The 24,956-nt window shown below is 55.1% G+C and overlaps 8 protein-coding genes across 8 annotated transcripts; 4 read left to right on the top strand and 4 right to left on the bottom strand.

The window, feature by feature from the left end:
- Positions 1-318: 318 nt before the first annotated feature.
- On the bottom strand, positions 319-2,405 carry NOG1 (the record flags this gene model as incomplete). The annotated part of the gene is made up of 3 exons (XM_083193598.1): positions 319-360; positions 418-2,222; positions 2,276-2,405. The coding sequence occupies 3 exons, from the start codon at positions 2,403-2,405 to the stop codon at positions 319-321; spliced, it is 1,977 nt and encodes a 658-aa protein (XP_083050546.1).
- Positions 2,406-4,037: 1,632 nt separating this feature from the next.
- DDI1 (DNA damage-inducible protein 1) lies at positions 4,038-5,350 on the top strand (the record flags this gene model as incomplete). The annotated part of the gene is made up of 2 exons (XM_083193597.1): positions 4,038-4,578; positions 4,632-5,350. 2 exons carry the CDS (start codon positions 4,038-4,040, stop codon positions 5,348-5,350), a joined length of 1,260 nt encoding a protein of 419 aa, XP_083050545.1.
- Positions 5,351-5,606: 256 nt separating this feature from the next.
- Positions 5,607-7,085, bottom strand: RRP8 (25S rRNA (adenine645-N1)-methyltransferase; the record flags this gene model as incomplete). The annotated part of the gene is made up of 1 exon (XM_083193596.1): positions 5,607-7,085. One exon carries the CDS (start codon positions 7,083-7,085, stop codon positions 5,607-5,609), a length of 1,479 nt encoding a protein of 492 aa, XP_083050544.1.
- Positions 7,086-11,260: 4,175 nt separating this feature from the next.
- On the top strand, positions 11,261-12,203 carry ACO1O0_004153 (uncharacterized protein; the record flags this gene model as incomplete). The annotated part of the gene is made up of 2 exons (XM_083193595.1): positions 11,261-11,764; positions 11,826-12,203. The coding sequence occupies 2 exons, from the start codon at positions 11,261-11,263 to the stop codon at positions 12,201-12,203; spliced, it is 882 nt and encodes a 293-aa protein (XP_083050543.1).
- Positions 12,204-12,475: 272 nt separating this feature from the next.
- Positions 12,476-13,363, bottom strand: PUP2 (proteasome core particle subunit alpha 5; the record flags this gene model as incomplete). Its single annotated transcript, XM_083193594.1, has 3 exons — positions 12,476-12,649; positions 12,717-13,255; positions 13,339-13,363. The coding sequence occupies 3 exons, from the start codon at positions 13,361-13,363 to the stop codon at positions 12,476-12,478; spliced, it is 738 nt and encodes a 245-aa protein (XP_083050542.1).
- Positions 13,364-13,921: 558 nt separating this feature from the next.
- Positions 13,922-16,833, top strand: alp4 (gamma-tubulin-complex subunit SPC97; the record flags this gene model as incomplete). Its single annotated transcript, XM_083193593.1, is given in 3 exon segments — positions 13,922-14,100; positions 14,116-16,351; positions 16,417-16,833. The coding sequence occupies 3 exon segments, from the start codon at positions 13,922-13,924 to the stop codon at positions 16,831-16,833; spliced, it is 2,832 nt and encodes a 943-aa protein (XP_083050541.1).
- Positions 16,834-17,429: 596 nt separating this feature from the next.
- Positions 17,430-20,651, bottom strand: ACO1O0_004150 (SNF2 family N-terminal domain-containing protein; the record flags this gene model as incomplete). The annotated part of the gene is made up of 2 exons (XM_083193592.1): positions 17,430-20,239; positions 20,297-20,651. 2 exons carry the CDS (start codon positions 20,649-20,651, stop codon positions 17,430-17,432), a joined length of 3,165 nt encoding a protein of 1,054 aa, XP_083050540.1.
- A 1,926-nt stretch (positions 20,652-22,577) lies between these two features.
- On the top strand, positions 22,578-24,537 carry SRP68 (signal recognition particle subunit SRP68; the record flags this gene model as incomplete). The annotated part of the gene is made up of 3 exons (XM_083193591.1): positions 22,578-22,768; positions 22,822-23,961; positions 24,015-24,537. 3 exons carry the CDS (start codon positions 22,578-22,580, stop codon positions 24,535-24,537), a joined length of 1,854 nt encoding a protein of 617 aa, XP_083050539.1.
- Positions 24,538-24,956: the final 419 nt, after the last annotated feature.

Here is a 24,956-nt window from a genome sequence, read left to right as displayed (position 1 = left end):
GTCGGATAGGGATATATCCCGTATACGGTAGATGCTGCTGGAGCCAGAAGGAATAAGACCCAAGATGACCAATACAACATGAGAGACTGTTCAGTTTAATGAAAGGACAATGGCAATGCGACCTCGATAAGTTCGCTTGGAATATGTCATAATCATCGTGATATCTACCTGGTGGCATCTACTTAAGAGGCCACTGATCTGCGAAGCCACTTTTTCAAGAAAATTATATCCCCGATCCCCAGAAGTACACCCGTACGCCAGATTCACACAGCCGAGACCAACCAATGAGCGAAGAAAGGCAGTATACGAAGAGAGCTTTTAGCGACGGTTGGTCTTGCCCATGCCACGCTTTCCAACGACCTATGTATGTGTCAGCTTAGGAATCCAAAATTGGGTGAGTAGATGGTAGAAGCTTACCAAGTGCTTGGTGATGGAGGCAGTGGTGTGCCTGTCGGCCTCGCCCTGCCGGGCCATCCTGTTCATCTTCTTCTGGTGCAGCTTGAAAAGGCGGTCCGCCTTAGAACGGGTCTCCTCGTCCTGCACACCGTCCTCACGGCGGTTCACAGTCGGGGCACGGCTCTGAGAACGCAGGCGGCTCTTCGAGCGCATGCGATCCCGAGGAGTGTCGACGTCCATGGCGTCGGCATCCTCGGTGCCCAGGCGGCTCCTTGACATGGAGCGGCCACGGGGGCGGGACTTGGACCTGGCGCGGTCCATCATCTCGGTCGTGTCCAAACCACGGCGATCGAGCGCGTCCTCCAGCTCTGACAGCTTCTTCTTCTGAACACTGCGGGGGATGATGGCCTGGTTCTTGAGTCTCTTCTTCATACGGGCCTCGTTGCGCTGGAGGGCAATCTGCTCCTCAATCTGTTCGGCCTTGGCCAGAATCTCGGTGGCCTCATCATCATCAATGTCCGAGTCAGACTCGTAGTAGCCCTCCTGTTCAAGGCGCTCCTCTTCCTCTTCGAGAGCAGCCAGCTTGGCCTCGATGTCAGGGTCGACGAAGTCGTACACGTTCTTGCCATTGAACATTTCGGGCATGGGGTCGTACTTCCACTCGGGGTTCTTGAGCATCCAGTCGGCCCTCATATCAACGTTGTAAACGCCTGCGCCGCCATTCTCATCCTGGTCATCCCGGGCGAGTCGGCGGCGCTCGGGGTCATCCTTGTCATACTTCTTCCTGTTCTTGACGGCATCAGGGATAAACGTCTCACGGGTCTGTCCATTCATGGGCTGAGCGACGTGGATGCGAGACATGACATCTGCCAGGCGTCCTCCAATGGCGCCGCTGTTGTTGGTGCCAGCCTTGAGCTTCTGGTTGACACGATCGGCAATTAGACGCTCGCAGGCAGAGTTCTTGACCTCCTGAACGCCCTCCTGGGTGTTGCAAGAGAGCTGGAGCATTTCGACCTCGTTGGACTTGAGAAGGCCCTGGAGCTCTTCCTGAATGTCGTCGGCGAGATCCTCAGGACGTGTCACATCGATCTTGTTGACGACAAGGAACACGAGCTTGTTGGAGAAGAGGGGCTTGATGCTGCGGAACAGCTTGATCTGGTCCCTGACGGAGTAGCCGCACTGCTCCGACAGGTCCATGAAGTAGAGAATGGCGGATCTCAGGTGAGCAATGGCCGTGATACTCTGCATCTCAATGGTGTTCATCTCCTCGAGGGGGTGATCTAGAATACCAGGAGTATCGATGGCCTGGAATCGCAGGTACTTGTAGTCAAAGTGGCCCACGAAGAGGCTCTTGGTGGTGAAAGCGTATGGCTGGACATCGACATCGGCGCGGGTGATGCTGCGCAGGAAGCTCGACTTTCCAACGTTGGGGTAGCCGCAAATCAGGAGAGTGCGGGTGTTGGGGTCGATGGAGGGCAGACGGCCCAAGTGCTGGCGGACCTGGTCGAGGTAGAGGAGGGGATCCTTCAATCGTTTGAGAAGGGTGGCCATGCGACCAAGAGCGGCCCTCTTGAGCTGCTTGCACTGGAAGAGAGACTGAGCATATTTGATAAGGCGCACGTAGTCTCGGGAAATGGTCTCGATCAGGTTCTTGGCCGTCGACATTTGGCCGAGGGCAATCTTGAAATGGTCGGCATCGTAGAGAGTGTTGAGGAGATCCTTGTGGAACGGGTGGATGTCCTGAAGGCGAGGGAAACTCTCAAGGATGGCACCAAACTTCTCGGAGAAGGTCTCCTGGGTGAACTTGACCTTTCTGGTGTAGAAAGCTGCGAGAGTGTCAGTGGTGAGCCATGCGATCAAAGCCAATGTGGTGTCCCACCTCGAATTCTGCTGATTTGGAATCCAGCACGGATCTGGGTAGGAAGCTTGCGCTGGGTGCGGCTCAGCACGATGTCCAGGAACTCCTGCTGAGTAGGCACCGGAGGAATATCCTTCCAAGTCGTCTTCATGGTGGGCAGCTTGAGTCTGACGACGGACGAATGTTGTGCTGCGAAGGGGGGACTGCTGCCGAAGGGTGGTGTTGAGATGCAGCGGCTCGAGGGCGGTCAATTTTTTTCTGTGCAAGAGGGTGGGCAAATCTGGCGGAGGAACTATCGATAAGAACTTTTTCACTGTGGGCCTCGCCAGGGTCTGGCATTGTCGGGTACCTCTCCACCAAGAAATGGCGGGAGGGATACTTTTTTCACACCGAGTCCCCCCACCCGCCCCGCTCTGTTTTGGTGACCCCTCTGCAAATGGATAAAAGTGGTCAAGGCGATGCATCGTAGTGATTGATAGGACTGGAGAATGCCTTTTTTTTTTTGGCCAAGTTTTGAAATGTCTGCGGAGAATTCCGAGTTGAGTATCCGTACGGACGTCGAATGTTGCTACGATGGGCTCACATCTAGTATTAGTATTACTTGGCGGCGAAGAGCCCATCTTCCGACCTTGGGCATGTAATGTAGGAATGTCCGCCCCATATAGTACTCATACTCAGCCATGTTGAGTGAGAAATGCTGATGTACTCGTAGAAGACGCATTATGAGGCTCACAGGCGCTTAGTCTTTTGGTATACCTTGTGCTTAAAATGGGTTATGGGATGTGTTGTCGAGGCAACAGTTGCCCACTGCTTTTCTACTCCTTTACACCTTTCACAACTGGGTTCACCGCGCGATATTAGCAGGCGGTATACTACTGGTGCAAAGGTATTAGTACCCCCATTGCTGGTCTGGGATGCATGGCACTCTGGTCGAATGGTTGGTCTAGGCTGGTGACTCTGGGGATGGAGGCTCAACGTATTCGTATGTTGAATGACCCAGGCCGAGGCGGGGAGCTCGAGAGAAGTAAGCCACAACGTCTAATAGCCCCAGTAGCATGAAGCAGAAGTGGCACAGAGGCTAGAGCGCTCCTGGTGCGGTACTCGTACTAGGTACGTAGTGCGGCGACAACAGCAGGCGAGGGGGGTCCCGCTTCCCGCCCTGCATAGGTACCTAGGCTGAGTCAACTGTCGTCACCGCCCAATTGCGCTTCATAGTGACTGCCTGGGCCCCTGGAGGCTAGAGGGGGCACAGCTCTCTGCCGGGTCGCCCCTCCAAATCCCACCTTGGCCCGTGGACGTCAAACACGGGCACTCGCATGGGGACACCCGCCCGCTGACGACGGGACGTTATAAACCCCCCCATTGCGCTTCCATGACCTTCTAAGCTCCCAGATTTCTAGGTTGCCATTACCGCTTCTGCAGCTCCCGCTCGCCCTCGCATACACCCGGCATATAGGCCCCCTTTCCGGCATTCAAGTTAGTTGGCTAGCTGAATATCCGGATCTCCCACTATTTTCCTCCCACCTTCCACCCCATCCTACACCTCGCATCGCCACGCCCCTGTCGTGCGAGCACCAGCTTCTTACCCCCCTCAGGATTTCGCGCCCAGTTATAGAAATACTCTTATACATCTAACGAAATGTAGGCCGTGTTCTTTAGCTAATGCTATCCATTGCTCCGTTCGTTGACATCTGGGCTCTCCAACAGGCGCATCACCCTCAATATACACAATCCTCAACAAGAGGAGGATGACAACCTCCTCACCCTCGATGTCTTCCCCGACATGAAAGTGTCGACCCTCCGCGAATCCATCCAAGCCGAGAGCAACATCGCCCCGACATCGCAGCACATATACCTGAATGGCCGCCTGATATCAGACGACTCCAAGACGATGGAAGAGCTGCAGATTGGCGATGGCGAGATGCTGGCCGTGCACGTAAGGGATATGCGTGGCAGCACTGGGGTGCCAGCGCAACCGGCTCGTCCTCAACAGCCCCAGCAACGACAGGCCCAGCAGCCAGGGAGAGGCCAACCGGACCCGGAGCTCATTCGCCTCCAGGTGCTTGGGAACCCGGCCACGCGGCAGCAGGTAGAGAGGCAGAACCCCGAGCTGGCGGCGGCGCTGGATGACCCGGCTCGTTTTGCTCAGATCCTCCGGGATAGCTACGACAGAGAGCAGCGGGAGCGTCTAGAGCGCCAGCGGGAGATTGAGAGACTCAACGACGATCCGTTCAACATTGAGAACCAACGGAGAATTGAAGAGATGATTCGCCAGGAGAGGGTCATGGAAAATCTCCAAAATGCTATGGAACATAATCCAGAAGGTTAGGTTCCCGACTCCCCAATCAGTTACACTTATGCTAACACCACCATGCAGTATTCGGAAGGGTCCACCTGCTGTACTGTGACGTGGAAGTCAATGGTCACAAGGTGAAGGCACTGGTCGATTCGGGGGCACAAGCCACCATCATGTCTCCTGAATGCTCTGAGGTCTGTGGGATCTCACGGCTCATCGACACACGGTTCGCGGGCGTCGCCCGAGGTGTTGGAACGGCAAAGATCATTGGGCGTGTGCACGCTGCTCAGATCCGGATAGGCAACCTGTTTCTACCTTGCAGCTTCACCGTCATGGAGGGAAAATCAGTCGATCTCCTTCTTGGGCTAGACATGCTCAAGCGATACCAGGCTTGCATCAACTTAGAGAAGGGCTGTCTGGTAATTCAAACCCAGGAGATTCCTTTCCTCGGTGAGGCAGACATCCCCAAAGACTTTGAGGAGCATGCCACTGAGGAGCCCACCATCCCTGGCCCTGCCGGCACACAGATTGGTGAACAATCCGGAGCCATTCTTCCTGCAGATGATCAACAACAGAGAGGGCAGCAGCCTTCCCAGCCACAGCGGCAGGCTACTCCCGCCGCAGCTCCCCAAGCAGCAAGCCCCGCACAGCCACCAGTGCCGGAGTCAAGTCCCAGCGTGTCTCCGCAGCATGTGGAGGCCCTTATGGCCATGGGAGCCGACCGTGCGCGTGCTATCCAGGCACTTCAAGCAACCGATGACAATGTGGAAATGGCGGCTGGGATCCTCTTCTTTGGTTAAGGGTGGGCGACACGGCCAAATTCCACCTTGATTAGCGAGCGGGATGCAAGGTGGTGATTCTAAAAAGGCGTCACTGGGAATTTTGTTTGGGAAATGGGACGGGTGGTACACGCCACGGACGTCTTGGCCTCGGTCGAATATGCGTCAGTATTTTACACTGACTGCGGTGCATTAATAGATCACGACATTCACGAAGCCGAAAAATTAGGCATTGCCAGTAGTGGTTTCAATAACTCCATTTAAGAGACAACTTTGACTACCGTATCTTGTAGACGCAAGGCTTGAGAATCGAGGCCTCGTTTCCATCCTCCTCGTCATCGTCCTTGGTCAAGTCTCTGCGCATCATTCCCCTCTTGGGAGGCCTGGCCTGGTCCTCCGCCTTAACGCCCTTGCCCTTTGTCGGCGCAGCTCCTTTTATGAAGTGCATCTTGACAAACATCCTGTTCGACAGGTCAATAGCCTCCTTGCGCTCCCCCTTCAGGACGAAGCCTCTCTTGCGTAGCACCTCCACAAAGGCCGAGACGTCTGTCTCCCTCCGGTGGTCGTCCACTCCATCCACCTCAACGGCGAGATCCTCCCCAAATGCACCCTCGTCGTCACCGTCGCCCTTGCCTTTCTTGCCCCCAGTCTTCCTGCGGTTCCCAACGCTGTGCACGACAGGCGCGTTCTTGCTCCGGACGGGGCCGAAGCGGCTCTTGATCTCAGCGATCCACAGCTCACCCTTCCAGTGCAGGATGCGGTAGGCCTCCTCCACAAAGTCGATCCAGTTGGTGCCCATGAGGGCCAGGCAGAAGATGGACACGTTGACAGACCCATCCGCCAGGGGCAGGTTGGCAATGTCGGCCTTGGTGACGAGCGGGCTCGGGCTCTGCAGGTCGTAGCTGTTGATCTGCAGGCGCAGCTTGTCCTTGTCCTTCTGCAGCGACTCGGCCAGCCGGGCGTCGCCGCAGCCCAGGTCCGCGATGGTGCACGTCCCCGCTGTCCGGGGCAGTGGGCCCGACGAGGAGGACGACGACGGGGCGGGGAGCTTCTTGCCGGCTGCTCCGCCCTTGCCGGGGGGCGCCCTGGCCTTGCCGCGGCGCCGGATGTCGGCGAGGAAGCTGTCGACGGGGTTCTCGGGCCAGACCTTGACCTGGCGGCGGAAGCCCTCGTGGTACTCGTCGAACATCTCGGGGGACTCCTGGAACAGGGAGAAGGCCTCCTCCGAGGGCCGGGTGTACAGCGTCTCGTTGAGGTGGCGGAAGCGCGCCGAGATGAGCTTCTGCCTCATCGAGGCCTGGAGGGGCGTGAGCTTGGGAGGGGCGGGCGGCAGGGGCGCAGGCGCCTTTGCGACGGTATCGCTGGCGGGTTTCGAGTCTGGGGTATCCTGGGGTTTTTGCGCATCTTGCTTTTGCTTCTTCTTGTCCTTCTTGGGGGCTGGTGACGGTTCACTATCCTTCACATCCTGCTTCTTCCCCTTGACCTCATCGTCGGGCTTGTCTTCAGACTTGCTGTCCTTGTTGCCGTTCTTCTTCTGGCGCTTGGGAGTTTGTTCAGACTTGGCCGTGGGCCTCTTCTTCCCCTCCACCACAGACTCAAACAAGTCGGCAACGTTAGAAGAGGTGACTTGCTCGGCGGCGGCTCCGCCTCTCTTGCGCTTGTTGGACTTGGTTGTCGATGGTGAAGCGTTTGTCTTGGAGACCGATTCTGTCTTTAGCGTGTCCGCCGAGACGGACCATCCTGGGACGGCGAACATCTTCTTTTGATTTAATTTGGGTTTGGTGATGGGCCGGTTCGTGAGTTCAGATGAATCTTGGGGTTAAGGCTTCGGTGAAATTGAAATTTTGAGTTGCTAGTTGGTAGTGGTCCGTGCACCTTTTCAGGGTCCAAGACAGGGAGGGCGACAAAAAGAAGAGGCACATAGCCAGATCAGCAAGTTTGTAAAACAAGGCAAATCATCAGCGTCCAGAGAAGTGTTCATGCCATAGTATAGATACCAATATGACACACAACTACAGAGCTTGGGTAGACGACGAGTACTAAGGGTATATTTTTAGGTGTCAGTTGCACTTGGTGAATTGAACTAGACTCATGATACTGCCGATTGCGTGAGCTAGATTTGTAAACAATACAACGGCCAACGAACTGCTTCTTGATCCAATGGATTTTTTTATTAATATTGGCGGATGAAAGGCATGGGTATAGCATGGCCATGTGCTTGCTACCTTACCATGTAGCACAGGGTAGTCTGCTTGTCACTCTACACGTGGTTTGGACGATACAACTAAGGTTGATCGGCTTGATGAGTTGACGGCTTCATGGGGCATGTCAAACTGGATACTGCAGTCTTCCGTGGCTGGAAACGCCGGCGCAAAGGCTTGTGGCACACCGACAAGCGACGGGGGCAGCGATTCATAGTTGCAAGCTGCATCGGGTCCGCCAACTCGGAATAGGGCCGAACATGTTCGGTCAGAAGCATGAGTCTGCATGGCGCGATCGCATCCGACCGAGGACAAGCACCACCAGGCACTACCAAGCACTCTGCGGGTCGGTGCATTGTATTGTTTGGGTCGCACCTGTGGCTCCTGTGGGCATAACTAAATTCCTGGGCGTGAATCACTGCCGGTGGCCCGGGCTTGGAGTAACGTGGGAGAACTGCAAGTCGGTGTTAGAGAGACGTCCTGGGTTATGAGGCAGATAGAAGAAGCCGGGCGTCCACGAGAGAAGGAGAGGATGGAGAGGATGGAGAGAAGGAAGGCGCCTGTGACGGGGATTTGTGATGTGCCTGCCACGGACGGGATTACCCGCTGGGCCCCATTGGACCGACCGCCTCGCCCCCCCCCTTTGCTTCCCCATCGCTCCCCATTGACCCCCGTAGCCTAGACCACTCCACAACTTCACTCTTATCCCCTACCTAGGTAGACTGGGAGTCGAGGATCTATGCGTGTGCCATCCGATCACGACCCGCGTTTGCATTCTGCATGTCCCGATTGGATACGAAATCCTGGCGCCGATAGCTCTTGTTTCTTGTCCGGAAGTATTGTCTGCCCTGACCGCAATTCTAGGGATCCTTCGCAACTCTACGGTGAGCTTTGTGAAAGCTCACTAGAGGTTCTTGTATCACATTGGGCATTCCTCCGAGCACCATCATTTACAACTATTGGTTACGGGCATACGGTGCCAGGTTTCCGCCTAGCAAGGTATTCTTGGTGGTCTCCCCTAGCCTCCGTCACTAGCATCACCCGTTGCTCTCCGCTCCTAATACTGCGGGCGACCTCAAATCGAGTTACACAGTCATGTTTCACTCCCCTCTATTCATATTTCCAAGTTCTACTGCTTATTAGAAACTGCAGGTGTCATTTCACCTAGTTTCTCCTGGCTGCCTGCCAACCTATTTACGTAACTCACATGGACTGATCTCGTCCCCTCCTATCTAGCGGCTGGCAGGACCCCCTGTCATAGTTGCTTTTGTCCGCCTGGCCTCCTTCAGACTCTATTATAATCCTCCAGAATACTATTTCTTAGATTTTTGCAATCAAGGCCTGGCATCGTCTTCCTCAGACTTTTCGGCTGCCCTCGATATTCCCCCCTAGTTTAACTAGGGAGGGCTTCGCTCAGCTTTGACTTGGCAATCTCTAGCATAAAGCCAGGCGCCTGAAAGCACTATGCAGGCTACTTTGTGATCAAGTAGTGGGACCTTGTCGACGTCGTTCCAATTGAACGTGGCGACCGAACCGTTCGCGCCACGCCACTCGGAGCCGTATAGTTGGACTGCCTGAAGAAACGATGGAAAGCGCGGTAGCTCTACCCAGAGCAGACGAGGCTCAAGCAGCGGATGGACCTCCTAATCAGAGCAACGGCGGAGAGGAGGATTTTGACTCGAACAAGAAAGCCAACCTGAATGGTACCAACAGAAAGAGGACCAAGACTGGTTGTCTGAGTGAGTCCCCATTGTCTCCGATCCAAACATCTCTTAGACTAGCCTAACAGCATGGGCAACAGCTTGCCGCAAGCGGCGTATCAAGTGTGATGAGGGGAGGCCAACATGCAATAACTGCATCAAGTCGAAACGAGCATGCGAAGGATACAACCAGCGAGTTGTCTTCAAAGACCCGATCGGTGCGCATTCACTCCACTCCGACCCCTTCGGACCCCTGGATTATATCTATGGAGCAACGCACCCTTTAAACCAGCTCGCATCGCGGCAAGCAAGATCATCTGGGCGGGGTCCACTGCCAACAATAGCCCCTAGGCCCCCGACGTTCGACTATCAGCACCATCAGCCCCATAACTTTCAGTATGGGGTCCCTTTACCTTCCGGTCTGCCGGGACAGGTTCCTTATGCTCCTCATGTAGCTTTCGATTTTGGCATAAATCCATACCCTGCGGCGAACACATTCATGCAACAGCCAAACTCTTTGGCCTTCTCCAGTCCCGCAGCTGGCTATTGGCACCCTGACCAACAGTTTCACACCCACAATCTCCCTCAGGCGAGCCATTCACAGGATTATTATGCCTTGGAACAGATCACTATTGCTGGACAGCAGGGCACTGCCCTTGAACCCTCAAGAAGCCTGCCGCTTCTCGGACCACAGCTGTCCATACTACCCATGGGAAATGCGCAGCCCGAGTTTCATGAAAGAAGCGACGAGGAAGCGTCAATGGTGGATTCTGACGATGTTGAGCAAGAACCAAGTTCGCTCATGTCACCTATATTTATGGGCATGTATGGGCACAACTCCAGGGACGTGTCCCTTCGTTCCTTCTCCACCTTTGCTCGCAATGATACTGTTGGAGAATATATGAATTCCCCACATGCGTCGGAACTGAAGGATGATGCAAAGAGAAAACTCTTTGAGCACTTTATGCGAGTCACTGGGCCTACCATGTCCCTCTACGAGCGCCATTTCTTCGAACCCACTGAGCGGAACGTGACCGATGATCGAGGAGGCAACATCTGGAGCTGTGAGTTTAGAATTTAGCCAGGTATTTTGATCAAAGCTGAGTTGTGTCAGACAAATTTCCTGTCCTTTCGTTTCACCATCCAGCGCTCCTCCACGCGATTCTGGCACTGTCGAGCTTGCAGGTATCTAAGCTACAGAACAACTCCCCAACTGCCGCCCTCAAACACTATCATATTGCGTTACGTCGGGTTGCCAAGAATGTAACGACACCTTCAAGGCGATTGCGCCTGGCGACATTAGCGGCCGCGCTCTTGCTTGCCTACTATGAGGTCTGGAACTCGGAACACACCAAGTGGTGTAGCCACTTGTACGGTGCTAGAACGCTCTTTGCGGAAATTCCTCTCAGGGAAATAGCGAGGCGGTGTCTCCCCGCGAGGAGCTTAGCGGATAGACGGAGAATAATGAAGGAAATGGGTCCAGCCGGGGCTGGTGGTCCTCTTCCACCTGATCCAAACGCACTTGACTTTGACCTTCTTACCACTATCACGGGGTACCCTGTGGCTGCAGACGATTACTGTCTGAGGGAAGACCAACTGTTCCAAAGTGTCGAGTCCACTGTGACTGAAAGGGACATTGAGAACTTTGAGAGTCTCCGGGATCTGTTTTGGTGGTACTGCAAGATGGATGTCTACCAGGCCATGCTCGGGGGAGCTAAACTGTTGTATGTGCGTGGTATCATCAGCGACCTGAGCAGAAGAAACTAACAAAATCAGCATGGATTATGAGAACTGGGTGCATTGTCTACCACGAGCTCCAGTTTCGAAGCTCGATGGCTGGTGAGTCTGCACATCTGCACCATCCCCGAGGTGGTTTAGCTGACAATGGCACTTGAAGTTATGGCACATATGATCACTTGATGCTGCTGCTCGGAAGACTGACAAAGTTTTCTGCAAACGACCAGCCTCGCAAACTTCGTGCGAGCCGGGCTAAAGACCCTCACCGTGGGAATTCTCCCCCCTTTCCGGGGATGGTGCCAACCCAGGCCACCGTCCCTCTTCCGATGGGGTTCAGCCCCCGGAGAAGCACGGAACATCGAGATGACTCCAACGACGAAGTAGATCCCCAAGTGACCTACCAAGCAGCATTGCAGGAGTGGGAATCCATACGACGTGCCTTTGGTGTCCTCGAGAGCCGCCTGGGCCCCGAATTCCAGCCCCTGAGCTCCGAGTACGCGGATCGCAGGGACCACCCCTTTGGACCGGCGCTCCAGTACCGTACCTACTCTGTTGCGGGAATATGGATGAACTTCTACGCAGGCCTGATTCACCTCCACCGGAGCCACCCTGACATGCCGCCGACGGCTATGCAATCTGTGGGATTTTCGGCTCGCAAGACGGCCGGGTATGCCAACATGGTTGGGCGTATCGCTGTGGGACTGTCCGACGATTGCTCGAGCGTCACTGAAATCAGTACTGTACTGGCTGCGGCGTTCCTCGAGAGTTCGATGTGCTTGTTTGTTGCCGCAGTTCAGGTAAGGAGCTCTCTCCTCGGGCCCCAAGTTCACCATGGGTCAAGCTATTAACTCGTCATAGTTTCAGGATGACAGCCAGCGTAGATGGCTCGTGAGGCGAATGCACGACATCACACGCCTCACGGGGTGGCAGTCGGCGAAGCAAATTGCGGACGGCTGCGAGTCAGCGTGGACCAGAGCGGCTCAATTCGGGCGAGGCCCTCCCTATATGAGGACCTCTGATAGCGAGGATGCCAAACAGTCTATCTGGAACAACCATCGCCGCATAGACCAGCGGATTATGGAGGCGGACTGCAGTGCAGGGGGTGAGGGCCGGGTTGTCCTGGCTAGGGCCGAGCGGGCACACTATGCTTTGGGACTGCTGGGAGTGGAGGACGACTTTGAATATTTGGAACTCAAGGACGAGGCGTTTAACCGTGATGCGGCACATGTCCCCTGAAGAGAGAAACTTGGGATTTCAGTTATGTTGGGCTTTTGTTGACGCCTATGCGGCTGGATATCAACTGGAGATCAAAATACTCTGGGGCTTCAAATAGGGATAGGGTGCTGGGTGTTTGTTTCTCAATTCAGCGCTATCATGGGGGCCACTGCATTATTGTTACATACCACGAGGCTTTACCTGCGCAAGCCAAAAGATTGCAATGGTTCTCGATGGCTCATGGCACGTAGGCTGGGAATCTTTATTTTTGTGGTGTTTCTTTTTTGGCTCGATCAGTTGGCTGGCAGTCGCTCGACAACGGCGGCCATCTCTTCGTCTGTGTATATCCTGAAGCCCTTGTCCTTGGTCACGCTGGCCAGCTGCACGTTCTTGTGGTCGAGCTTCTCCTCCATCACCTGCTTGAGCGTCTTGAGAACTAACGTCTCGGCGTCCTCGAGCGTTAGAGACTACATAGCCGCCGGTGTTAGACAAGAGATGCCGAAAGAATGCGGGTACGGCGCTTATTAAACTCACCTTGTGGTACTCGTTCTGCAGCTCCGCCTGGGCACCCTCGGAGCCAGAGCCAATAGCCTTGGCATCATACCGGTAAAAGGTACCGCTGGGCTCAGCATGGAACAGCTGGGGGCCGTTCTCATCGTGGCCGGCGATGAGGAGGGCAACGCCAAAGGGTCGGCTCATGATGGTCTCCTCGCCGTCAGCACCCTCGCCGAATCGAAGGGCGAGGTCACAGATGGCCTGGGTGGTGCTCTCGACGCCGAGGGGCTCGTTGTAGTTGAAGGTGTGGCTCTGGCACTCGACGCGGGCGTGCTCGACCATGGAGCGGGCGTCGGCCTGGAGGCCGGACATGGCGCAGCCAATGTGGCGGTCAATCTCGACAATCTTCTCGACCGACGACGTCTCGAGGAGGGTAGAGGTGACGCGCTTCTCGACGCCGAGGATGACGCCCTCGGAGGTGGCGACGCCGATAGCCGTGGAGCCGAGCTTGATGGCCTCGAGGGAGTATTCGACCTGGAAGAGACGGCCTTCGGGGGAGAAGGTATTGATTCCCCGATCTGGCAGGTGGGTGATTCGGGGTCAGCCTGAGGAAAGCCTGGGGGATGGGAAGAAGGTTAGAGGGGTGAGGAGGGGAGCTGACCGTATTCCGATCTTGCCATAAACATCTTGGCGGTGTTTGTGCTGCGGCTTTGACCTCGACAGGCCGTTTATGGCTAGTGAAGGAGAAGGAAAAAAAAAAGGAAAGCTCTTGCGGGTGCTGGCGGCGTTAGACTGTCGAGATTGTGATGTTGGAGTCGTTTGGAGCTGGAGGTTGAAGTGACGATGTCGCCTACGGTTGGCGGGAGGTTAGGCAAGCAGCGAGGGTACGCAGCAAGCTCCCGGCGCTCGTAGCTCCCCTATTGGCTGGATGTGGGGGTTTACCGTCATTCGCACCTCCCTCAGCCTGCCTGGGTGCCGCCGGAAACGCAATTACTGTATTCCGGGGCCTGACGCGCCTACCGAAGCCACTGTAAAGTGTGTCGTGACAGGGCACCTCAGTGGGGTGCCTGAGCCACTGTTGCTACGTAGTAGGTGCCACTGCCTAAGCTGCCCAGCCGACTCGACCCCACGATTGTGCATGTTCGTGTCTCAGCACGCGAGACTGAGAGCGATGCCCTCGCCGTAGCCAAAAAAAAAACCTACCGGACCCTCGCGACCCCGATCCTCAGATGTAGCTCGCCAGCATGTCATCTGCCCCCCCAGCGAGAGCGTCGAGTCGCGCCAATGGATACGCAGACGAGAGGCGGCCCCGCGTTCCTGCACCCTCGAGCAGCTTCCGGAGCGACAAGGCCGACGCGTATAAGAAGGCGCCGTCGCCCCAGCCCAGCAGCCAGAATGCCTCGACATCCCACAAACGCACGGCGTCCGGAAACCCTAGGCCGGTGAACCGGACAGTTGACGAGCGCCAGTTCGAACAGCGCAAGGTTGTGGAGCGCACCTTCGAGGCGCACCTGCAGCGCCTCGTGCCCCGGAGCACCACCCCCGAGAAGGAACAGAGGGAGCTGAAGCGGAGTCAGCATGAGAGGAGGCCATCCGAGGCACCGAGGCCGAAAGCGCCAGAGGCGCGGTCAAGAGCAAACACGCTGCAAGGTATGGGGAACCGGGGAATGGAAGCATCCCTAGGCAATCGTAGGACTGACGAGAAGGGAGCAGCAGCACCATGGAACCCCGAAGTTACATTGTTACCACATACGACGGCGCCGCTCGCCTCGCGAATATCCATACCGCCACTCGCCTCGACAGTTCCCCAAGCGCCACAGCCCAAGCCCCTAAGCGAGCTGAGTCTCGAGGTTCAGGAAGCTGCCATCGTGGAGGACCTCCTCTTCGTCTTCATGGGATATGAGGGCCAATATATCCGCTTCGCCAAAGGCTATAACCCCGATGAGGAGAGAGACAGGCTTACAGGGCCGACATTCAGAATTGCGCAAGGCCTGGACCCGAGCTTACACGACCTCACCCAGTCGATGCTCAAGTTGGCCACCTACTACTCGGCCTTGGAAGCCTTTGTCGACGTACAGAGCCGGGAGGAGTTTGGTTCGGTCAGCCACGCGTTATGTGCCTCGGTGCGCAAATTCCTCCAGGAATATCTCGTCATGATTGCACAACTGGAAACGCAATTCCTTACAAGCGACACGTTCACAGTGCATGTGCTTAATATCCAGACAGTCCCGACACAGCAGATGATGTTGCAGCTCTACTCACTTGCACAAGAGCTGCTGAAGAAGAATGCGCTTCTGGACGAAGAGAGCGACGAGTCGGATGACGATGTCGATGATTACGAGAATATTCTCGAGAATCTGAGGGATGGCGGCGAATTGGTTCCTGGCAACATGACCGGGAAGAAGCTTTGCAAGGGTGGCGTGGCTATCGGGCTGGTGACTAGGAGGCTAGAGTCCATGTCCGGTGACCCTGCAGCGCGAGCTCTCCTGACCACATTGCTCCGTGATGCCAGTCGGCCTTACATGGTGATGCTCAACGAGTGGCTACATCACGGAGGTATAAACGATCCCCACTCAGAATTTCTTATCAAGGAGCAGAAGAGTATTAGGAGAGAGCGGCTGGAGCAGGACTACACGGACGAGTACTGGGAGAGACGGTACACAATACGCGACCATGATGTTCCCCCACAACTGGAAAGTGTCAAGGAAAAGGTGCTGCTTGCTGGCAAATACCTAAATGTTGTTCGGGAATGTGGTGGTGTTGATGTCAGCAAAGTTGTCCAGGATGTCCCGACCTCCTTTGACGACCCTCGCTTCCTCGAGAACGTCAACAACGCATATGCTCACGCCAACGAATCACTGATGCAACTGCTCCTCACAACCCACGCTCTGCCTGCTCGATTGCAATCTCTGAAGCACTACTTCTTTCTCGACCCCTCCGACTACTTCTCCTACTTCCTCGAACTTGGTGCGTCAGAGCTGCGGAAACCCGTGCAGAAGGTCAACACTAGCAAGCTGCAGTCCTTGCTTGACCTGGTTCTGCGGCAACCGGGGAGCATCGTATCGTTAGACCCCTTCAAGGAGGATGTCAAGGTTGAGATGAATGAGATCACCCTGACAAAGTCTTTACAAAGGGTGGTGAACATCACGGGGATTGAGCAGGGCGAGTCTCTGCAACCGCTGGCAAACCAGCCGATTGATAATGACAAGAATGCCGTGGGTTTCACATCCCTCCAGCTGGACTACATGGTCCCCTTCCCCGTATCCCTCGTCATCAGCCGCAAGACCGTCTGGAGGTACCAGGCCCTCTTCCGCTACCTCCTATCCCTCCGCTACCTGGAATCCCAACTGTCAACAACCTGGCAGACACAGACTCGCGGTATCAGCTGGGGCCACAAGGGATCCAGCCGCAACCTCGAGATTTGGAAACGTAGAGTATGGACGCTGCGAGCTCGCATGTTGGTATTCGTGCAGCAGCTTCTGTACTTTTGCACTGCCGAAGTCATTGAACCTAACTGGACCAGGTTTATGTCAAGGTTAAGCACCACGGATGAGACGCTGGAGAAGAGACCGGGCGGGTTTATGCGCACGGTGGACGAGCTCATGCAGGACCATGTGGATTTCCTGGATACCTGTTTGAAGGAGTGTATGCTGACTAACAGCAAGCTGCTGAGAGTAAGTCTACTCTCTCACTATTGATTCTGAGCTGGAAAAGTTTAGCTAACCTGCTCACCCGTTAGATCCACTCCAAGCTCATGCAAACATGCACCATCTTCGCAGCGTATACTAACTGGCTCACCCGTGAGCTCGAGAAATCCGACCCGGACCTCTCTAGTTCCAACAAGCCCCCAACCATGACGGCCGACCAGTGGAGGCGCTTCCAAGCCACCAAGGCCGCCTCCCGCGGCTCCTCATCAGCCGACACCTCGTCCGCCACGCCCGGGGGTCCCCAGACTGAGGCGCGCATCGACAACCTGTTTGAGATTATCCGCAAGTGGGAGACCAACTTTAGCCGGCACCTGCAGATCCTGTTAGATGCTCTGAACCACTACGCTGCGACTGAGACAGTGGCACTGCTGAGCCTTTGCGCGCGGTTGAGCACGGCTAACCAGGGGACTGAATACGCTGGGCTGAGGAACGACGACGATGGGGCCTGATATACACAGGCTGGGTTTGACACCATCGTGACACTTACTGGGTGGGTGTGTTGTGTTGTGTTGGGAACGTAGGCGTTGGGAGCTAGGTTGAACCGCACTGGGGGTGCTTTCTTTTTTGAGATGAGATACCAATGAACTACTCGTATTCACACGAATTGCGGCTAAAAGTTACGAAAGTTAGGAAAGCATTTGTGGTTGCACTGGTATTACCAGTCATATCATTAAACGTAAAGGGTACTCTGGTAGCTTTCTCGAGATGGGATACTAGCCACATGAACCGTTGAATACCCTCTGACCGAGTCTATTCCGCCCTTACGCACCTCTTCGCCCCTTTCCAGCCAGCTTTTCGTGAGAGCCAGTTGTAATAGATACCATGATGCATGCTCTGCCGCGCCTATGCGCTCTATGCTCATCATGTACCGTCGCCGATAAACCCATAACTAAAAGGCGAATAAGACCTGCCTCCTTGGCTCGTACCCAGTAATCAGAAGAAAACCAACTGTAACGCCCATCAAATGCTAGATATGTATCAAACATGTAAAATCCATCAGACATAGTCGCGTAGTAATCGTAAAGGGATAGAAGTTGGATGGAGATCATTTGAAAAGGCTCCGCAAGTCTGCCAGTTTCTTAACGGCGGCCTCGCCTTTGTCCAGAGCCTTACTCTGACCATCCATGCTGAGGCTTGCGAGCTGCTTTTTCTTGTCCTGGAGTTGAAGCATCTTCTCTTCGAAACTGCCCCGCATAATGTATCTGACGGTGCGAACCGGTCGCTTCTGGCCGAGTCGGTGAACGCGATCGATGGCCTGGGCTTCAGCTGCCGGATTGTACTGGGGCTCCATCACATATACGTTACTTCCCGAGGTCAGGTTGAGACCCAAGCCCCCGGCCATGATGGACACAAGAATAACGTGAACAGAGTCATCCTCGCGGAAGCGATCCATCGCCGCAGTGCGGGCGGTGCGAGACATACCACCGTCCAGCCTAGTGAACGTAATCCCAGCTGCCTTGAGGGCCATTCCAATAAGATCAAGATGGGAGGTCCACCCCGAGAAGACGACTGATCTGATGGGTGGTTCAGTTGGGTTGGCTTCGCTTTCAGCCTTCGACTTTAGTAGATCCTCAACGAGGGCTCTTGTCTTCGTGTGGGGTCCAGAGTAGTTGTCAAAAGTCTTCTTGGATGCCTTCCCCTGGGACTTGGGGGGCCCATCGTGCTCAGCGTCGACGTCTCGGCGACGAAGTTGGACAAATTCGAACTGAACGTACGTGTTGCAGACAGGGCAAGGACCAGTAGACTTCCCGGGCTCGAGCATGGATTTCGCTCGGTCCCGGTAGTTGTTGATGCACGACCGGCATAGAACGTGGAAACAGGGGGTCATGTAGCCCAAGATGTCATCTTGGCCCTCCCCTTCGATGTTGCTGCCTTCGCTGGTCCCTAGCTTCCTGCTGCATTCTATGCAAGCGTCGTTGTTGGTCTCCTGCATTAGTGTGAACATTTCATGGGCCTTTCTATCGGACAAGGCTGGCTTGTCGTTTTCGTCATCATCATCAATGTCAATAGCCATCTCCGCTGACATTCCTTGGAGGGATGCGAGGTCGTCCTCATTCAAAAGGTCTTTTCCGTGGGCACAGAGTAGTCGAAGCCGGAGGATAGACTTGAGGATATGAATGTAAGTATTGCCACCGAGTGCTTGCCCGTTGTTAGAGCCAGCGAGAATGTTAACTCTCTCCTTGGCGTTCTTGGCAAACATCTCGTACACACCACGCTCGTCTGGGCTAAAGTCGAGCTTGACTACAAGATCTTCACGCGGTGGTAGGTCGATCTTGTCCTTTAAGCGTCGGAGTGTGATGGTGTCAACCAGGATACGGAGTTTTGGAACCACTTCTGGGTCGGCAGCCTTGAAAGGTTCGACGATGTAGCGGGTGAATTTGCTTCGATGTTCGAATGGATGCAGGCGAAGAAATGCGAGTAGCGATGCAAAGTCCTCCAACCGGTTCTGGACAGGGGTTCCTGTCACCGCCCAGCGTCTCTGTGCCTGGAGGCGGATAATTGACTTGAACTGCAATGTCGATTGTTCGCGAATCATATGCGCTTCGTCAAGGACGATTCGAAACCAGCCTAATTGCTCTAGAGGATATACACCACTTTTACCCTTGTTCCGCGAGCTTAGCTCATTAGATACCGAACCGTAGGTGGTGATAACCAAGTCAAACGTAGCAAGCTTGGCCGGGTCTTTTATGCGGTTAGAGCCATGGTAGATATGGTAGGAGATGCTACCCTCGCGTGTGTGAGCTTTGATCTGCTCCTCCCAGTTGGTCACAGTGCTCAGAGGGCAGACAAGCAATGTCGTCTTGACATTCCGGATGAGTGGTGTTAGCCTTAGAGGCGACTGGCTAGAAAGCATATCGTGCCGTGATGGCTTCGTCTCGGGGGCGGTTGGCTGCATCGGAGTGGCGGCTTCCCATGCACGAGCAGCATCGAACGAGCTGGCGACAAGTGAGAGGATACTCAGTGTCTTTCCAAGGCCCATCATATCGGCTAGTATCCCCCCGCGGGTCTCTGGAGGAGCCTCTCTCTGGCTGTGTTGTGTGATGACATTGTAGTATTTCTTCTCCTGCGTGGGCATCACCCTGATCTTCCAGAATGATACCATTGCCTTTTCTTCAGGGCGCGTGTGGTGCAACTCCTCCCTGGACTGCATGAAGAATAGGCCCTGCTTTTGATGCTTAAGCAAGGGTGTCGTGATGCTCGAGTCAGGTTCCGCTATAGGGAGGTCCTCGGAGCGGGTGAGAGAATCGAACACTCCCATTATTTCAGACTTCATCTCCTCCACAGTTCTATTGGCGGAAAGAGCCACAGATCCCTCAGAGTTGGTGGGATATACCCTTGGCGGGGGAGGCTGGAACTGGCTGACATGAGGATTCTGGACCTTGATCCCTTTTTGAACGAGACTCGGCGCAACAAGTCGAAGATTGTGCTTAATGAGCCAGCCGCCGACGTTTTTTGCGTATCTGAGTGGGCCGTAGAGAGTAATATCAAGCGAGTAGGACCGCGAGATGGGTTCACCCGGCTCCTCGCCCGGTCGCTTTGGCTGCGGTGGGAGCCGACACTCTGTCCTCATGTTGATCCTTGCATCCAGCAGAGGGGATAGTCCCACGGCACTCGTAGCATCAACTTGACCGATGATCTCCCTCGTATGATCGTACGCCTGGATTCTGTTGGTTTTGTCGCCGACTTGCCGCTTGAGAACGACCTTGATAGCCGGCTGATAACCGGCACCCCAGAGGCTCTGACTTCCCGGCTTCGCAGAAGGGACTCTGGAGCAATTGAGGCTGGTTTTGATCAGGCCATAACAGACTTCCTCGTCCCTCGGGTCTTCAACAGTCACCACGTCATCATCGGTCCCTGTTAAGATAGAAAGTTAGTGAGTTAAAAGATATGCTTTTACCATGGGATACATACCGCTGGTAAGGTCGACGGTCATTGATTGGGGCATCTGTTGAGGAGTTGAAACACTGCTCGACTCTAGGCGTTTATCCTTAACATATTGACCTAAGATTCCACTGCTGCCGCGGACAGGCATTTTAGTGCCGTTTTGGTCATCATCTGAGTCAACCCTGCGGCGCTTGGCTTCAGGTGCCTCTGTGCGGGCTTGGACATTGTGGATCCTTTCCAACCAGTTCACAGGGGCAGCCGTACCCTGAGCGTCGCTGCTCACAGGCGTTGATGCTTCACTGGAAGGGCCGGCTGACGGAGTTCCATTGGGACTTGAGAACTGAAACACCATGGAGCTACCATAACCGGGCTGCGCCGCCATCTGTGGAACTTGGCGCGGGACGGGGGGCGGAACCGAACGCGCATTTGTGAGCTGCGCTGAGGCCGGAGACCTGCGATTCGGCTGGAGAAGAGCAGCAGGACTCCATACTGGAGCATTGTTGCGGGCAGGAGAGTTGTGACCTTGGATATGGGTGTCAATATAGGTAGTTGAGAAGTAACGAGGGAAGTCTGGGATGGGTTTGACTAAGCCCTCGCGCTGCGACTCGGGCTGAGAGGATGGCGATGAGAGCGGGTGATGATGATAATGATGGTGGTGGTGATTGGAGGGAGTACCGTTGGTAGCCATGTCTCACAACGTGCCGCCGCACACTGGCGACAGGGTTGCAAAAGGCAGGTCAAAGTTTGACAAAGCGATGGCACGCTCAGTGTTTGTACCGAGGAACCAGAGTCATCACAGGCCACCTGCGTCGGGAGAGAGTGAAGGAAGCGACGTGAGATGCCGGCGTTCAGCTCAAAAAGGGGTGTCGAGTTCGAGGACTGCTCGGGTGGAGAATGTTCGAAATAGCGATACTCAGAAAGACTGCTCGTGGTTGGAACGGTCCGACAAGTTGTTGGAGAGTGAAGAGTCAAGGGACGGAGGACAACAGGCACAGGCGGCGGCGTGTGACGCGCATCAGAGGGTTTCCACACGCATGGAGGGGCACCCCGCGAGGTGGTGGTTTTGCCGCTGTGGGTATTCGTGGCGAGGCTGAGGTCGTAGTTCACAGTTCATAAAGATGAAGACGCGCAAGAAGTGAGGCAACGGTGGTGGAGGTGGAAGAAATCAGAGATGAGGTTGAAGCGGCCCGGAAGTGGATTGGTGGATGGGTGGTGGTGGATGGCGGGATGCATCGGGATGCATGACTCTCTCGAGGTGCCTGAGGTGAAGCCTGGGGCAAGTGCTTAGCAGCTGCTTGGCTGAGGTGCTTGGCTGCTTGGCTGCTTGGAGCCTGGCAGCGAAGGCGCGAGGCGTGAGGGCGCCTGCAGTCCTACACCCGCCCTGGAGCTGTAGGTGTTGCTGCGGCCTGCATGCAGCCCCGGAGGTCACCTGCACGGCAGTGTTTGGGGCCTTGGGCCTGATGGTGGGGGGCTTGGGGGGCACTTGCCATGACTTGGCAGGGTGGCCTGCTGGGGATTTGGGAGAGTTGGCCCTTCTCCGCCCGGCTTTGTGGTCCGTGCATTGCCCACCGGCCCCATGGCAAAGGCGGAAGGAAGGCCTCGACGCCTTGTTTCCGCCTTCCGCTCGCCTCGTTTGTCCACGTGAGCACTTACATGCCGATGCCAGCCTGCCAACCCAAGATAAGCAGGAGACACCAAGAGATGCTAATCGTCACAGAGGCTGCAAAATTTTACATTCCACGCTTCTATCTGGTTCAATCTCGCCATGCGGCCCAAATAGATCGTACTACCGACATGTGAAGGTCACGAGGCTCCTCCGTTCCCGCACCCAAAAGGCAAATACTAAGGAGTATGAATAATGCTCGCCCCTCGGATTTATTCTAGACCGCAGCGGCCGCAAATATTGGCCAGAGTAGATTTCAATATTCATCCTCATATGGAACTAAGTAACTACCTTGTTGGCATCTGAATTTCAAAATTTGCAGCATCCTCGTGCACGATAAAATGGAACTTGTGTAGCAAATGGGAGTGGGATCCAGCAACGCCTAGCTAGCACCACAGTGGTCACGAACTCCTCTGTCTCTGCTTACATAATATTCAATCAGGCCTGAGGTGCCCCGCCATTGACCGCCCCTCTGTGAGCCTCAAATCAAAGTCGAGTGTGGTCCAAAATATCGCCGACGGACGACGACAATACGTATCAGGCCCCTTGTGCTTCCCTGGACTGCGGGAAACCAACTGCGAAACCGAGGCCTGGAAACGTCCCAATACACCTTGCATTGAATGGGAAGGCCTCTCTTTTTCCACCATGGATATCACCAGCTACATTGTCCAGGGCCGCGACAAAGCTCTCCTCTATGGCGATTATGCCACCTATCACTCACAGCTGTCCAAGAGGCTGCTTAATGCGCGCAAGAAACTGGGTATTGTGACCAAGAATCGGGGCAAGTTCAACAAGAAGGACCACATCACTGCTGATAATATTGGTCAGAACCGGGAGTGCGACGCCTTGGCTCTGAATTCCTATGCGATCTCACAGCTAACCTTACTAGACATGTCTACCTGTCCCTTCTTGCCAGCGAACGCGCGTGGGCGCAAGCGATGAGCTTCAAGGCCTCTCACACAGCCGACCAAAAGGGAATCGTCGGCCGCACGCGATCGCACATCATCTCACGCCTCCACAAGGCCGCCAATTCGGCCGACCAACTCGTCGAGGCCCTATCTCAGGCTGACGTCTCGGGTGCATCTACCACCGACATTCTCGAAGCCAAGGCGTACGCTGCCATGATTCACGGGGCGACCCTTTTTGAGAAGCAAGACTGGGAGCCTTGTCTCCGATGCTATTCGACCTGCCGTATCATTTACACCGCTCTGTCTACCTCCGCCAAGGGCGACATTTTCACAGACCTCCTTTCCGAGACGATTGATCCCTCCATCCGATACGCGGCGTACCGTCTGAAGACACCACGGACGATCCCCATCCCTATCATTGCGCGCAAAGCGTTCCCCCAATCCGACAGCGCCTTGGTTGGAGAGATCAACAAGATCGATCCCAGCATCCTGAAGCAAGGCGAAAAAGGCTCCGCCAAAGGTGCCGAAGGTGCACCGACTACCTTGACCTGGAGGAACCGCGAAGTTAAGATTGAGGATGCCCAAATTGCTTTGGCATGGGCCTCAGTGGATGAGGCTAAGTCCAGGCTATCGCAGAAGCTGGAGTCGCTTGAAGGGGCCAATCCGTTCGAGGTGGCAGGTGCATACGACGAGATCCTTTCTACCTCTCAAGACGCAGTCGACGCGACCAAGCAAGCCATTGACGAGCTGAGAGCAGAGGGCGTTGGCCAAGGGGACCCCAGGATGCAGAGCCTACAAATCACTCGCACGGCCGTCAACTACGAGATGCTCAGCTGGCGGATTGGCCGCAACAGAGCCCTTACTGGGGACCAAGACGGTGCAGTGGAGCAGTACAGCTCATCCATGAGACGCAAGATTTCCAAGGCGGCCGGTCAGGAACCGACAAAGGCGGAGAAGGAACTGCCACCCAGCAAGAAGATCGCCAAGCTCAAGGAGAAGGTTGCGCTCTACGATGGCAACCTGCAAAACCTGCAGTCCATCAAGGAACTCCCCGGCGTGGCCGCGGACGAAGAACTGGCTGCCAAGCTCGACGCCTCTGTCAAGTACTTCCAGGCGCTCTCGTAGGTTTCTTCCAACCCCAGATTTCTAAGTAGACCTGCTAACATTACAACAGAAACCTGTCCATTGCTCGTTCGCATGCCATCATTGGTAATGTCACCAATGCTCTTGCCCTCATCAACCACTCGCTAGGCCTCAGCATGGAAGCAGCATCACAGCTTCCCAGTACGGAGGATAAGCCTAGCGGACCTCTGCATGCCGACATTGGTAAAGACGACATCGACTTCCTCACCAAGCTACTGAGCGGCGAGCTCCAGCGCCACCGGGCCATCGTCCACATTGATAATCTTCGCAAGGAGAGTAAGGAAGCCGTCCCCCGGGTCGCCAAATTGCCGCTTGTCGAGCAGCTCCACGAGTACCCCGTCGGCAGCGTTGACCGGGACAACATTGTCGAGTTCCCTCCCAAGCTGGCGCTCATCCCCGTCAAGCCCATTTTCCTCGACGTCGCCTGGAACTACATCGATTATCCCGGCAAAGCCCCCCGCGCCGCCGAGCCGGCCCAGGCGGCCGCAACAACCCAGGAGGCCGAGAAGCAACAGCCCGCCAAGAGGGGTTGGTTTGGGTTTGGACGGTCGTAGAGATATTAGGATCATTCCAAAAAGGAACAGTAAAGCGATCTATGCAGCGACGGCGTGCTGCAGAATTCAATCATACCCTCATCACTGCATCCAATTGTGTCTGACTCCCCAATTTAATCTGTTCTATAATAGTAGTCTCGTACTCGTATGTTACACATGCATTAGGTAAGTATGGTACGGCCTGTTGATAGAATCGCTTTGGTACTACGTAATGTGATGCTGAGAGGGCCAAGACTTCACATTAAGATTCCGCCGTCACCTGAGTATTCATGAAGTTCGAATAACATGGAGGGGGGATGTGATTATCTAAATACCTATGCAAAGGTCTTTCATACATTCAAACCAAGCTGCCCCCGTCATGCCCTCGCCCCGTAAGTTCATAATACAGACCGACTAGATTTCCTTGAAAAAGTTTTTAA

This window comes from Amphichorda felina (genome assembly GCF_050947745.1).
Source record: "Amphichorda felina strain 45539 chromosome Unknown scaffold_4, whole genome shotgun sequence".
Classification (NCBI taxonomy): Eukaryota; Fungi; Ascomycota; class Sordariomycetes; order Hypocreales; family Bionectriaceae; genus Amphichorda; species Amphichorda felina.
This window is presented reverse-complemented; position numbering and strand designations above follow the sequence as displayed.